The sequence below is a fragment of the Festucalex cinctus genome, chromosome 2 (assembly GCF_051991245.1).
Source record: "Festucalex cinctus isolate MCC-2025b chromosome 2, RoL_Fcin_1.0, whole genome shotgun sequence".
Lineage (NCBI taxonomy): Eukaryota > Metazoa > Chordata > Actinopteri > Syngnathiformes > Syngnathidae > Festucalex > Festucalex cinctus.
In genome coordinates this window covers 19,899,931-19,915,157 of record NC_135412.1, presented here as the reverse complement: position 1 = coordinate 19,915,157, position 15,227 = coordinate 19,899,931, and the positions used below count along the sequence as shown (strand labels likewise).

At 39.4% G+C, this 15,227-nt stretch overlaps 3 protein-coding genes across 5 annotated transcripts in view; 2 read left to right on the top strand and 1 right to left on the bottom strand.

The window, feature by feature from the left end:
• Positions 1-15,227, bottom strand: part of LOC144014067 (uncharacterized) — a 491,860-nt gene that overhangs the window by 324,012 nt on the left and 152,621 nt on the right. The window lies entirely within an intron of this gene.
• Positions 23-10,057, top strand: usp21 (ubiquitin specific peptidase 21). Of its 2 annotated transcripts, none has more exons than XM_077513552.1 (12): positions 23-197; positions 491-764; positions 2,827-2,883; positions 2,966-3,083; positions 3,174-3,288; positions 4,936-5,055; positions 5,146-5,210; positions 5,289-5,476; positions 6,917-6,995; positions 7,081-7,188; positions 8,544-8,658; positions 8,808-10,057. In XM_077513552.1, exons 2-12 carry the CDS (start codon positions 609-611, stop codon positions 8,899-8,901), a joined length of 1,215 nt encoding a protein of 404 aa, XP_077369678.1. In that variant the 5' UTR covers positions 23-197; positions 491-608; the 3' UTR covers positions 8,902-10,057. The 2 variants fall into 2 exon arrangements, with proteins under 2 accessions (XP_077369678.1, XP_077369677.1); XM_077513551.1 differs by having other exon boundaries at positions 435-764.
• Positions 11,786-14,789, top strand: LOC144014053 (rho-related GTP-binding protein RhoA-C-like). 2 transcript variants are annotated; one of them, XM_077513547.1, is made up of 5 exons: positions 11,786-11,905; positions 12,637-12,792; positions 12,874-12,994; positions 13,081-13,211; positions 13,295-14,789. In XM_077513547.1, the coding sequence occupies exons 1-5, from the start codon at positions 11,831-11,833 to the stop codon at positions 13,466-13,468; spliced, it is 657 nt and encodes a 218-aa protein (XP_077369673.1). In that variant the 5' UTR covers positions 11,786-11,830; the 3' UTR covers positions 13,469-14,789. The 2 variants fall into 2 exon arrangements, with proteins under 2 accessions (XP_077369673.1, XP_077369675.1); XM_077513549.1 differs by lacking the exon at positions 11,786-11,905 and adding an exon at positions 11,913-12,297.

Below are 15,227 nucleotides of genomic sequence, written 5' to 3'. Positions count from 1 at the left end.
CTTTCTTCTGACACCAGTGACGGGGCGCAACACAGAGGTAGACTTTCAGTCCTAGCCTGCACACACACACACACACACACACGCAAACAGTGAAACAGTAGACACATCCCCTCTATGCATTTTTAAAAGCTCAGCAGGTGATGGGAACACTTAGGTCGGGACTCTTTGTTCGCAGATGAGCTCGGCCAAGTGATCAGGTGAGTCCAAACTGTTTATTTACCGAGGCTAATGATATTTAGCAGGTGCTTGTAAAGCTTAAATTTCTCTCAACTCGTTACATAATATTCAATACGTTGATTTTAGTATTATCGGACTTTGATTTGATTTGCATTGCAACAAAAAGGATCTCTAGTTTGCAAGGGGATCAGTTGGATTTATTTGAGATAGACTTACCTCAAGGGGATGCTCATTTTATACTTAATCCTGTTTTTCAGCTGCATTTGCAGAGAAGAGGGATAATACCCCTGCTGTACTGTACTTCATTCATTAGAACGGGGCTGACTCTCTCTCTGCGGAGAGGCTTATGAGCTACTACCATATCGCCTTCACCCTGCATGTGAAAATAGGACCGCCCCTGCTTGAGATCCCAGCTGGTAAGACACGTGAGGATGCCCGGAGCCGACGGCGCCAACCAGGAAGGCTCTTGCAAGGCCTTGTGTCGAAACCTGGTGTCCCAGAACGGGCTGCAGAGAGAGACGGCTGATATCTCGCAGTCTGTCCTCTATACATCCCTGATGGGGCTTCTGCTGGTTGCAGACAACGAGGTGTGTGTACGCACTAATGCATATTGGATCAAATCCTCATTTTGCACATTTGAGGGCCATAAGCAACAGCATGAGGGTCGGCATCCTTACTCGGAGTCATTTCGAATGTCTACCTCAGACAAATCCCCTTTAAGTGAGGTTTACACGACAGTGTTTTCTATGAAATACAACAAAAAAATAGTCATGAATCATTGAACTAATTAAACAGTTTGAACTCCTATGTATGTCACCTTCATTTTTGCACACAATTTTAAGATTTCACCTGCAATGTTTGTTTTTATTGTAGTATGGATAAGGCATAGGATTAAACATTATTTTCTTGGCTTTTTCCATGTTTTACGGAAGCATGGAACTGCCAATGTGGAGTAAACGGTTTTGACTGGGCTATGTGTGTCGAACGTACTGAAAAGCCGTTCGAACATATTGATAAGGTGGTTCGAATGTCTTGGTAAAGTCATTCAAACGTTTTGATGAAGTCATTCGAATGTTTTGATAGTCGTTCGAACATATTGGTAAACATTGTCGAACATGTAAGTAAAGTCTTTGAAATGTTTTGATAAAGTCAGTCAAACATTTTGGTAAATGTGTTCGAACATCTTGGTAAAGTCGTTTGCACAACTTGGTCAAATCGTTTGAGCGGTTTGATAAAGTCGTTCGAACGTCTTGGTGAAGTCTTTCAAACGTTTTGATGAAGTTGTTCTTACATCTTGGTAAAGTTGTTGGCACGTCTTGGTAAAATTGTTTGAACATTTTGATAAAGTTGTTGGACCATCTTGCTGAAGGGGTTCGAACAGCTCGGTAAAGTCGTTTAAACATTTTGATAAAGTCATTTGAATGTCTCAGAAAAGTCGTTTGAACATCTTGGTAAAGTTGTTTGAACGTCTTGTTGAAGCTGTCTGAACGTCTTAGTAAAATCGTTCAAACATTTTCATAAAGCCGTTTGAACGTCTAGGTGAAGTCTTTCAAACGTTTTGATGAAGTTGTTCTTACAGCTTGGTAAAGTTGTTCGCACGTCTTGGTAAAATTGTTTGAACATTTTGATAAAGTCGTCGGAACATCTTGTTGAAGTGGTTTGAACGTCTCAGTAAAGTCGTTTAAACGTTTTGATAGTCATTTGAATGTCTCAGAAGAGTCATTCAAACATTTCAGGTAAAGTTGTTTGAATGTCTTGGTGAAATCGTTAATAATTTTAATAAAGCCATTCGAACACCTTGGTTAGGTCGTTCAAACGTTTTGATAAAGTCGTTCGAACGTCTTGGTAAAATCGTTTGAACAGTTTCATAAAGCCGTTCGAACGTCTTGGTTAAGTTGTTCGAACTTTTTGATAGTCGTCCGAAAACATTGGTAAAGATGAATGTATTGGGAAAATTGAGTTAAATGCTAAACATTTCCCCCATAATACTGCGGGATATTGACTTGTGCATGCGCAATGTGGCATTACCCTTTTGCATTATGGGAAAAAATGCTATGTTTTTAGCATTTGGCCAACATTTGGTATTTACTAATACCTTCCAATGACATAGCCTGGTTGAAACTGCTTACTCCATATTGGCAGTTCCACGCTTCCGTAATGGTTTGACCACGGAGTTGAATACCCCAGTAAATGTGGCCGCTAGGTGTCAGACAACAAAAAGAAACGTTTTTTTAATGTTACAAGAGCGCTATAGTCTTCGAATTTAGGATTGCATTTGCAAAACAAAAGAAGTGCTTTAAAATGAGATCCATGTTATTGATTTTCCAAAGTCATAAAGGACCACAACAGGTGGATGAAAGAGCCACGTGCGGCACTAAAGCCGCAGGTTGGAGACCCGTGCTGTACTGTCGGGAGTACGCACATCAACATGCACGTGTTTAAGCACCTGTCAGCACTCCTTAATCTCTAAAAGGATGAATGTTTGCAACTGACCTCCTTTTAGACTTTCTTGTTTTGATAATAAGATAAGAAGGCTAAATCTGTCGCAGCGTGCATGCAAATAGAATCACTGACACGCTGGGGTTAAGGCACAGGGGTCAAATACGGCAACGCGCACAGATTATTCTCATCTGGTTTTTGTTTATTCAGAAGGAGCTTCTTGCGTTGGGAAGTGGAAGGGTTGGTCTTCGAAACATCGGCAACACAGTAAGTCATGGTTTTTTTTTCTCTCAAAAGCATTTTTTTGGGGTCAGCTGCTCATCACGTTTGCTCTGCTCTCGTGCTGCAGTGTTTCTTGAACGCAATAGTCCAGTGTTTGTCTCACACTCGCGGCCTGCGGGACTACTGCCTCCTCAAGTCCTACAGACATGACAAATTCTCCAAAGAGGAGCCGAGACTCACAGAAGGTAATAAATAGTCCCACATCATCCATCATTTCATACATTTGCATTGGTATGTGCTCCTTTATGCTTATTGTTGTTATCCTCCACTACAAGCTTTCTCTCAGGTATTGTCGGGACTTTGGGATACGAAAGAAGACGACACGGTTGTAAATCCAAGACAGTTTTACAATATTTTCAGAGACGCTGTGCCTTACTTTAGTGGATACAGGTAGGAGACAAACTCTCTTTTTCACCACTATCAAATATTTGTGTTTATGCTTGTAAACAAAGTTCCATGTTGGGCTATTTACTTCTACCAAGGTGTTTTCTTTTGATTTTGTTTGTTTACTTGTTTAATTTAAGCAGAAAGAAGAATTTACCAGGCTTTTCTACACAATCGGGATTTTGCAGGCGATCACCGAATAAAAAAAAAAAAAAAAAAAACTATCAGAAGATGGATCAATATTGACCCGAAAATAGCAAAACAAATTACGTATAATAGTCACCTATTGAAATGCGTTGATTAAAAAAAAAAAAAAAAAAAAAAAAAAATTAAATCCCCAAAAGTTTCCCCAAAACACTGATAAACATTAAATATAAGCAAAACATGATTTTTTTTTTAATATTCTAAAATAATTAAAAAAAATATACAACTGTATGTTTTTATGGATTATTAAAAATGGTAGCATGTTTACTGTAATGTTTTATTTTGCGTATCGGCATATTGACATTACAACCGATGAACAATTTTACATCTAAAAAAAATGCATAGGGGCATATTCACTAAGAATGCGTCCGGTAATAGCGCGAAATATTGCACCACAACTGCACCCGCAGTCTCCGCCCAGTTACCCACCTGTTCACTAATCATATACCGGCGCAAACACGCCCACAAAACTGACAGCTTGGAGCAAATTTGCACCTGATTTACCACACATGGCAATGGATTTGCGGCAAGAACATGGTTGTTATAGTAACAGTTGCGAGAAAGATGACATTATCAGAAAGTGAGGTTGGACCGAGAGTAAGCGTTTAGAGCGCCATTAAGCTGTACAGAGCAGAGAGGACGACAACATCATTCATTCATAAAGTACAAATTATTGGTGCGATCGATTTTTAAAAAACATATTTTCAGAGGTTGGCGTGGCCGTACAGTATGCACCTGGCACATAAAAATGATCGTAAAGTGCCATTGCCGATCAGCCCGGGTTACGTTATGTTGTCCTAAACTTAACACGGAAATATTTCCCCCGCTCTCTCTCTCGCTCTCTTTCTCTCCTGTCTGTGTGATCAGCCGCGCTTGTTGTGCGGCAAATGGCATGCACTGCTGTCATGATCCCGGAGATCGAGGTTGCAGCAGGTTAATACATGCTTTCCAAAAATGTTATTTGCGTCACGCAAACGCGGTGTGGATGTTTGCACTGGCGTTAGTGAATTAGACGCTGCAGGGTGGGCATATCTTTCGTCAAATGTATGCAAATTACCTAATTTACAGACGCGCAAATAACACCGGCGCACCGTGGCGCAATCTGGTTGGCAGTACACTTAGTGACGGATTTCCCCATCTGCGCGTGTTTAGTGAATTAGGCGCTCCCAGATTGCTCCATTTTTGCCGGTTAGCGCAGTGCAAAGGCGACGCAAACCTTTAGTGAATATGCCCCATAATGTTTACAATCTCATCCTCCCTCACACGCACACACATCCATTTATGTATTTAGAATTGCAAATTACAATAGTTTAAAATAGTTTTTTTTCCTTACTTGTTTTTTATGTTTCAATGAATACGAAAGAGACAAGTGTATGAAGTGACAAATAACAATTCGGTGATGATCCAAATGAGGTTGTTCCTTTTTTTTTCTGTCCGTATTCCCTCCAGTCAGCAGGATGCTCAAGAGTTTCTCAGGTTCCTTTTGGAAAAGCTACACACTGAAATCAACCGCAAGCCCTACATTAGAAAGCCACTAAAGGACCCAGAACAAAAATATGCCAGATTTAGGTGAGTGTTTAAAAACTAGGTCCATTATTAAAAAAAAAAAAAAAAAAAAAAAAAATCATGACTCTTGTATGATTCCCGTCATCTTAAAAGGATATCTGAAGAGGCAGCTGCGACATGGAAGAAGCACTTAGAGAACGATGACAGCAAGATTGTGGGTAAGATGTACACTAGCAGCATATTTCCCTTCTTGTTACAAGCGGCAGCTAACTAGCCAACATGGCCTTCCTATACAGATCTGTTCTCGGGCCAATTGCGCAGCTCGCTACACTGCTCCGTGTGTTCTCACTACTCCAACACCTTCGACGTGTTCTGCGACCTGTCGCTGCCTATCCCCAAACGCTGCACTGCTGGTGAAGTGACGCTCAAGGAGTGCCTGGACCTCTTCTCTCAGGAGGAGAGACTGGACAAGGAGAATTCACCTGTGAGTTCATGGGGAATTGAACACTGGAGTGACAATTCCGCTTAATATGAATTGATTAAAAACTGTAATCAGGGGTATCAAACGTACTTAGTAAACTGACATTTTTTTATTGCGAATTTTGTCCACTGGAGGTCGCACTAACAACAAGTTCAATGCATTCCACGACTGGTGCGCTTGTCAACACGTCTCAACTTGATTAATAGAGCACTATTAAAAACAAAAAACAAAAAAAACAACATTTCTGCATACAAAGTGCTGTAGATAAGTAAAAAACAAAACAAAAACAAAAAAACAGACATATAAAAACAAAGGCAGTTAAAACAAGACAGTAAGGGAAATCAATTTAAAAAATGCTGCTAAATATGCAGCACCACTCATCTAAACACTAGTAGGCTATTTTGATTCATATATGAGGAAAGTGCTGTCACTATCGAATATTTTTAGAATTGATTAATCTATTGATTATTTAATCAATTAACCGACTAATCAGATGTATTTTAACTTGCATTACAGTGTATTAAAAATAACATTTTCCCTCTGATTACTGTTTATTAATCAGTAATTGGTGATTATTTTGTATTTTGTATTCGTATTGTTTTAAAAAGTGGAGATTGATGTTGTACTATGTTAGTGGTTTGGTCATTGTTTTCCAAAGTAAAACAGATGTTTGCAAATATCTTATTTTGATTAAACACAGAAGATAATCAGTCTTCTTTCATCAAGGACTACAGAAATCAGTGAACAATTACTGTTTGCTCATATGCTGAAATCATAGAATTTGGGCAATTAAAAAAAATGGCTCCAAACAATTACTTCATTATTAAAATAGCTGTCGATTAATTTTAGAATTGATTACTTGTCAATTACGTGATTAATTTTGACAGCTCTATGATAAATATGAATTAAGCATAAAATCCACCCATCTCTGGGGCAGCCATTTTGCCGTACTTGCCGTTGACTGAAATGACATCATACTTTTTGTTAGACATTTCAGATTGCGCATATCGTTTGCAACAAGATGATACTCAATGAATTTGTTTTACTTGTAAACATTTGTAGTAAAACAATAGGAAAATTGTGGAACTGTTGTCTCCGGCCCACTTGTGGCCTCTGAAGTAAAATGATTTTGACACTCCTGTTATGGATTTTCACATCAACCTTGACTGTGAATGTGCAAAGTGAGTTGTGTGTCGACATAATGTGTGGCAGCCACGCTGCCGAGGCATTCCTGCTTATTTCACACACGATGCCAGGCCACATTCCACACATGTCGCTACAGCCATAGAAGGTGGATTGACTCGACCTGGCAGACAAGGTCTTACCGGCAATCCACACCCATTTCCCCACTAGAAACATGAAAACAAAGCTGCTGAGTGACTGAGAGAGGAATTTCCGTCCAGCTTGTTTGCGACTTACTTTCAACTGTTGTGTTGTTTTCAGATGTGCGAGAGGTGTAACAGGCACACAGAGAGCACCAAGCGGTTGTCCATCCAGAGGTTTCCACATGTAATTGTGATTCGTATCCTCAACCTTATACTGCTTTGTGAATTCACCTGCTCGCTTACGCTAATGGCGTCACTATGATACTTAACGCGCTGGTTTAGATCTGAACCGTTTCACGACGTCGCGGTGGTCGATCAGTAAAAGCACCACATACGTGTCCTTCCCGCTCACCAACCTTGACCTCGGGCCCTACGGACCTGTTGACTGCGGTAAGACTTCCTTTAAATGTGTGTGTGTGTGTGTGTGTGTGTGTGTGTGCGTGTGGGGGGGGGGGGGGGGTCACTGTCAATTAGACAATTACACTGCAAAAACGACAGTAGAAAATTGAAGAAAAATAAGAAAATTAATGCTTCAAATAAGCAAAATGATCTCCCAACAGAACAAGAAAAAAATACTTAAATTTACCTGTAAGATTTAGAAAAATAAGAAACTAATACTATTCCCATATCAACCACAGTGGTCTTGAAAAGAGTATTTTTATACAAAAAAAAACAAACAAACAAAAAAACAAGTTAGATTGACTTTTTCCAAGCTGTAATAAATAGAACGATTTTCTTAAAATACGCAGTCAAGCAGGGAAGTAACAGGTCACATTTTTATTGTCTTTGGTAATATGACCCAGGCCGGGATTGAACCCACAACCTCCAAGTCTGAGGCGTAGGCACTCTACCACAAGAATATTGGAAAGATGAAAATGAGCTTAGTAAATATAACTTGTAATTTTTCCATTTATCGTATTTCGAGATTATGCAAAATCTTAAAATAAGAACATTCATTTTATGAAACCCCAGTTCAGGGCTTTTGATGTTGGTTAGTTGCCATCTTAAAATGTGGAAAATGCTCATTTTAAGCCTCACAGTACTTAAAACTGGCTGTTAACGCTCAAGGCTAAAACTGCTTGATCAAATAAGATAATTAACATATTCACTCCCAGCCATTTTGACAGAAGCAACCGATTTCACTCCCGGCTGTTTTACTGTATTTTGACTGATTTTGCAAGGCCCAAAAAATATTGTGTTCTATTAGTATAAAAACATGGAACCTACCTGAAGAAAGATTAGGTGCTTCTGTTATCAGGGGGGGGTGGGGGGAGGACATTAGTATATTTCTATCTGCTTCTGTTTTGCAACAATTAGCATTAGAATATAGCTAAGTTTCATCATTATTCACAAATCTGTTTGAAACTATGGAGAAAACATGGCCCTGGTTGATCTCTTATACTCTACTGCCACCTGCTGGCGGTTGTCATCTGTTCAGAGGCTGCATCAAAGCCTGTATGCTCTAGCATATATATTTTTTTTTAAACGTATAAATACGTCTTTGGAGCATGTTAACATTTAAAATAGAACGTATTTATACGTTTTTGGGAACAAATGAGTTAAGTAAAAAGTATCTAAAAATAAGCACTATGATCTTGTCTGACAATTTCATTTTAAGTACAAATAACTTAACAAAATAAGCAAATTTAGGAAATTATATCTTTGTTATGATTTCGGTTTTTGCAGTGTAAAAAGTGGCTCAACTGAGGAAAGAATCATTTTTGTGTCTCTGTATGTCCTTACAGGGGAAGTATTATATGATTTATATGCAATATGCAACCACGTGGGGACTGTCAACATGGGTCACTACACAGCTTGTTGTTCTGATGAGAATGGATGGTGTTACTACAATGATTCCAGGTGAGACTACATTTTGTTTTCCGCAATGTCCATTTAAAGAACTGGAATTCACTTGACTTCATATAACAACCTTGTATTCTTCTGTACTGATACACATTTCGCCCCAAACTGGAGCACCATCTCACGTTTAGTCTCTATCTACCCAACAGTGTGTCAGCAGTTTCTGAGAGCCAGCTTCAGAGCAATCAAGCCTACGTGTTATTCTACCAGCGCAGCAACAACGCCATCACTACAAGGAAATAGACCTCTGAACCTGAAAGCCAATCGGAGACCTTTTTTTTAACCATCACTGACCATAGACACCAACACAGTGCAGCCACGCTCTCATTTCTGAACATTTCAATCCCAAGGAAATGTGTGGTCCAAAAGGCAGATTAGATAAATGCGGGACCACAATCTGAAGAGGTGATTTTGTCAAGGAGAAGAATCGTAACAGTGAGAGATACGACAGAGGAGATGCCTTAAGAGGATGCCCAAATTTTGAAGGCCTGCGTGTGAACATTGAAGCAAAAAAATCTCATGGCTGACAAGATTCATGCTTGAGTCCAACCACCTCAACTCAAGGACATGGAACTACCAGACAGTCATTACATAACATTTTGTTTATTTTGTTTCCAATCTTTGTGCCACCATTTTGTGGAAGTGGGTGTAAATAGACAAAATGAATAAAGGTATACTTTTTTAAAATAAGTATTTTAAAGTGAATGCACATTGATTCCATTTTATTCTGCTTATCCCTTGTGGTGTCACTGGTAAACAGAAACCTAACCCAATTGACAGTAGGCAGGGCGCACCACAGTATGTCGAATTTAGACCAAGGATGGACAACTTCAAAATGCTGGAAGGGGCCACAATTTTTCATTAGTGCTACGGGGGTTGGGGACATTCTGTACAATAATTTGAGCTGATTGGACGATGCGTCATTCTACACGTTTGTTTTAACCAATCACGGCCATGGGTGAAAATTTCGTCTTCGTTCTTGCCGAAGGGGGCAAAAGCACAAACATCTTACCAGCTAGAAATGTACGAAGCGCCTCTCGCTGTTCAACATTCAACAAGGAAACAGTGAGTAATTCTGCAAGAACATAATTAATTGCAGCATACATTCGTCCATGTTAGGTTTGTTTGTTAGCTCTGGCGTTGGCACTGACTTCCTGGTTTCGTCACAGTTGCATATCCCGCCCTCAAACACAATGTCGCTCTGTGATTGGTCCGAACTGTCAGTGGTTCGGAATGGCGGTTCTCAGCGGGAGCGGTACAAATTTATTATTATTTATTATTATTATTATTATTGTTATTATTATTATTTTTGTTACTTTATTATATAATTTTAAACAAGTTATACAAAGAACTTGAAAACACATCACAAACATGTTATTAATACAACAACAATAACAACAAAAAAGCCAGGGGGATACTTAAACCCTTAAGATTTAAAAAAAAAAAAAAGTAAAATATATTTTAAAAAAGTGTTGTGAAAAAAATCACAAAATGTGTTCTTGCACTAAATGTTGGTTTCTTGTTCAGCAGTTTTGTGCTATCCTTAAATGGTAATTTTTAAAGACCTTTACACTAAGGGGGGAAAAAATGCAGTTTGTGGTTATTTTGGTGTTTGCTACAAGCCTTTTGTTGTTGGGTCATGAAAGTAGATGTTTTAGACATTACAAAATGTTATAACCTTGCTCTCGCAAGATGAATTGTCGCGGTATTTGTGAGTTCACAAACTCAGGAGAATACATCTTATACCGCTCCCAAATAATACATAGATATTATCCTGTCAAAAATGTTCTTAGGTTCAAGAAAGACATTTTTGTTGATTGCTCATTCTGTGAAATGTCCCCTGAAACACTGGTCCATCTATTTTGGCATTGCCCTTATACCAACAGATTCTGGAAAGAGGTGCCTCGATTTATAATTGATATTGACTCTTAATTTCTGTCTTTTATGGGAAAATGTACTGTTTGGTTTCTGTAAAGATGATAGTGAATGAAGCAAAAAAAAAAAAAAAAAAGTTTCTGATTAACTTGATAATTATTTTGGCAAAATTTCATATACACAAATCCAAAGTTAGTCATTCAAGACCTTTGTTTTTAGGTTTTGAATTGGAAACCAAACAAGGCATGAATACAATATTGAGTTCGACAAACAAGAAAGCAATGAGAACTGTCGCTTTCTGCTTTTTTTTTTCTTTTCCAAAATGTTTTTATTTAACCAATGAGGGCACCCAGAACATCAGTAATATGGACGTCAAACGCAGAGCCAGATACAAATATTATCTGCATTGTATCATATGATCAACCTTTGATGCTACAGCAAACTGTTTAGGCATTAGATACCTGATAGCATTGAAGGAATTCCTCATAAATAAATAAAACTCCTCTGCTATTGAACAATTACTCACCCAAATAATACTATGATCAAACCAATTCTAAAATAAGATGAAATTGGTACGTATTTCTTCAACTTTAACAAACATAACTTACAATAAACAATGAAGTTACATTAAAAACCCCTTCAGACCCATATATGATTGCTGTGGACATGACATATTTGCATGTCTAAACCAATAAAAGCACATAAGTTGGAAGATGTCAACACTTCTGGTTCAGGATTGGATCCTGGCTAGACGATCAGAATCGCAAGTTAATTTGTATGATCGATGTTCATATATTAAAAATGTTATTACATATAAACTTGGTAAATTTACATGTTACAGCCATATAATCCTGGCGTCCACTATAACAAAAACATAAGATAACCCCTACATTTTTTCCCGTGTTGTTCAAAAGAGTCAAAATCAGTTAAAACAAATCAAAATAAATTATTATCCATCCATCCATTTTCTGACCCGCTTGCTCCTTACAAGGGTCGCGGGGGGTGCTGGAGCTTATTTCAACTGGCTATGGGCAGTAGGCGGGGTACGCCCTGGACTGTTTGTCAGCCAATCGCAGTATTATTATTATTAATTTTTGCCCAGGAAAGATGCGGGTCTGAAAGGGATAAACATTTTACATATATGAACACTAAATTCACATTATTATACAAATACATACATACATTCATTTTCTCGACCGCTTATTCCTCACAAGGGTCGCGGGGGGTGCTGGAGCCTATCTCAGCTGGCTTTGGGCAGTAGGCGGGGGACACCCTGAACTGGTGACGCCGTACGCGCATGCGCTTGAATGATGGGCGGAGTCAAACAATCGGCCAGAAAGAGGAGGAAAGGCGGACGCAGAAACATCAAGTGGTAACTCTTTTCAGTAACAGCTTTCAAACTTTACACGAGTCTCTTGTACTGACTCCAAGTACAGCGATGTGGTAGTGTTTTGTTTTAGTCATGTCATAACGTAATCGCTAAATGCTGACTATATAAATCAGTAAATCCACCATCCTAGCTTTAGCCTCGTACTTGCTAACGTTAGCTTGACTGACAGGCCCAGGCTACAGTAACACTTGAAGATCCGGACGCCGTACTTACAATTCTGCGTCTAATCATCTCAGTGAACCTTAGGAATGTCAAACGACGTCATTTTGACACGCCACCGGCTAATAAGAAAGTGATCCATAGCTGTCTGTCAACACACCAGATAGCATTCGGTAGGAAGCTGGACGATGGTGGCCTTGTTTGATTAAATTCAGGTATGACGATCATTTTGCTGTTTGGACGGATTCAAAGACACGGAAGATAGTTCTTATTTTTGGCACGTTTAAGCTTCCGTCGCACACTGGACAACATTGCGTTGCACTTTACGCAATGCAACTGGGTCCAGTTTTAAATTAATGTCATTATTAAACCTTCACAATAATAAATCGTTTTGGCAAACATCTTTGCACTATGTCCTGCCCAATTCTCTTGCTTCATTGCTTCATTGCAGTTGAACAATACAACAGCAATTAAGGCTCAAAACAGGGGGGGGGGGGGGGGGGGGGGGAAGTGAAAGTGGTGCGCCTAACATTTTCTTAAAATCCTTTCTGTAGATGGCTGCTATTAGGAAAAAGTTGGTCATAGTTGGAGATGGAGCATGTGGAAAGACCTGTCTGCTCATCGTCTTCAGTAAGGACCAGTTCCCAGAGGTCTACGTCCCCACAGTGTTTGAGAACTATGTGGCTGACATTGAAGTGGATAGCAAACAGGTGAGATAGTGAGTTTCTTATCTTTAATGCCAAGTATATTAGCAACTGCATTACTTCTCCTCTCTTCTATTCTCATTTCAGGTAGAACTAGCACTTTGGGATACAGCGGGTCAAGAAGACTACGACCGATTGAGGCCTCTCTCCTACCCTGACACTGATGTTATTCTCATGTGTTTCTCTGTAGACAGTCCGGATAGTTTAGGTACTGTTTGTGTCAACGTTTACATCCTGAAGCTTTCCCATATTAATGTTAACATAAGGTGCTAATGTCTGTTCAACTCCCGCCAGAGAACATCCCGGAAAAGTGGACGCCAGAAGTGAAACATTTCTGCCCAAATGTTCCCATCATTCTAGTGGGTAATAAAAGAGATCTGCGAAATGATGAGCACACCCGGCGGGAGCTTGCCAAAATGAAACAGGTGAAATAATTCACAACAACGTTGTGTATTTTTGTTTCGTTGTCTCGTCCAAATGTAAACATTGCTTCTAAAATCTTTTGTAGGAACCAGTGAGATGCGAAGAGGGCAAAGAGATGGCAAACCGCATTTGTGCCTATGGCTATCAGGAGTGCTCTGCCAAAACCAAAGATGGCGTGCGGGAAGTCTTTGAGATGGCAACTCGAGCCGCGTTGCAGGCCAAGAAACGTGGCAAGAAGTCCACCTGCCTTCTGCTATAGGCTGTGACAGAACGGAAAGTTGCCCTTTAAGTGCAGATGCACAGCTTGCATTGAGAATTTGATGTTGGGGGAGGGCCCAAAAAACTTGTACGGACACTCAATTTCTGATCATCCATCGCACATCAGCAAGCTCAGGCAGATTTGACGTAAAATTGATTGACATTGAAACTTTGGTCCCTGGCCTATAGATACCGTTTAACGGGCCTAATGAGAACATCTGACAAGTCAGACGGACGTATGGGGAGGGAGGGTTTATTAAGTACATTCATCGAGGGGTTCAAATGTGCCATGATAGGAACGAAGGCTGAGTTTTTGAGTAGAGACAATATCCAAGTGTTTTTAATGATACAGTGTCACCAACACATAGTGCCTTGAGAGCAGCAGTAGGGCTGAGTAAGAGGAGAGGAAAACATTTAGAACTCAGATGAGGTATCAGTCCTCATTTGTAGTGTCATGTTTTACCTCTTGTTATTGTTAGCCTATGTTCTGACTCAGGCGCTATGCAGGGGGATGCCTAAACCAGATTGTAAGGAGATAATCCCACACATGAAAAACAAAACAAAAAACCCAACTAGAGTAGTGTAAGAGTGTGCGGCCATGTGGTGCTTCGTTTTCTCCTGTGCAGGTTTGCATGCAGTGTGTGCGGGCGTGTGTACACATTCTTCTATTGTCTACGTTCGAGTGCATGGAAAGGCATTCTGTGACACTGACTTAAAGCTCCTTATTTCCATGCCAAAGTTACTCCTGAAAGCCATATTTTGTGGCTCCGGCTGGTAAAAGGAATGAACAGCCTCTCAAGATTAGAGTGATAATCAAACCTCCACTTGATGAAAGACCATAAATAGAGGTGCAATCAGGTTAATTTTCATGTTACTTAGGACCTTTGTGTGTGTGCACACATTTTAAGATATGATTGTTTTAATCAGTGGCTAAAATCACGAGTGGTGTGGTTCATACGTTGAATATTATTTGTAATAGACCAGTTTACGACAATAAAGATGTACTGTATGTCTCATAAGGCCTTTTAAGGACATTTTAATGTTGTGTTTACTTTTGACTATCAGAATCCTTTGTCACCATTTTTGGACTTTTTAATGTTAACTAATTTCTTTGTTTTATCTCTTAATTAATCCTGATATATGTTTAGCTCAACCTCAGTTATAAGCATTGTGTAATTTAGTTCATTGAAGGGGTAAAGCTTGGGGTGAAAGGTTTTGGAGGGTGGGATATCATATTTGTCACTTCTTTGTTTTTGGACCATGATTGGTTGGAATATTTTTGTTTCCACAAATAAAGCTGGTATTGGGGTTTTCTGTTTATATCAGGTTCATGTTTTCTTGAAAAGAAAAATGAAACTTCGGCATTTTAACAGCTTTTATACTAATAGTTGGGTCTCTGGGGCACGTACCCTCCCATGAAGTATGAATATAGTACACCACCAAGGAAATCTTTACTGAGTTAGCAATTTACAAGCGCAACTCATTAGTCTCTAGTTGCTTTTTGGACTACAGTATTGGGGAAAACTGGCCATTGGTGGGGTGGGGTGAATTTGTATTGGAAAAGGACCCCCGTCCCAAAATATTCGAATTTCAGCCAACGGTCTTTAGTGGGGGTGGGGGCACAAACGTGTAATATAATTCTGAATTTTGGGTGTAATTTGTCAGAAGCATGTCACCGGACATATTATCAAGACGGGTATAAATTGAGATTAGAGTGCAGACTCCCCTTTAACTTGCCATTTGCATTGTTCAACATCAGT

Bases quoted from the DNA above. Each gene is read 5' to 3' on its own strand.
- usp21 (XM_077513552.1), top strand. From the start codon at position 609: ATGCCCGGAGCCGACGGCGCCAACCAGGAAGGCTCTTGCAAGGCCTTG. The intron at 5,056-5,145 runs GTGAGTGTTTAA...TCATCTTAAAAG, and splicing joins CAAAAATATGCCAGATTTAG to GATATCTGAAGAGGCAGCTG. The intron at 8,659-8,807 runs GTGAGACTACAT...TCTACCCAACAG, and splicing joins TGTTACTACAATGATTCCAG to TGTGTCAGCAGTTTCTGAGA.
- LOC144014053 (XM_077513547.1), top strand. From the start codon at position 11,831: ATGCGCTTGAATGATGGGCGGAGTCAAACAATCGGCCAGAAAGAGGAG. The intron at 12,793-12,873 runs GTGAGATAGTGA...TTCTCATTTCAG, and splicing joins TTGAAGTGGATAGCAAACAG to GTAGAACTAGCACTTTGGGA. The intron at 13,212-13,294 runs GTGAAATAATTC...AATCTTTTGTAG, and splicing joins AGCTTGCCAAAATGAAACAG to GAACCAGTGAGATGCGAAGA.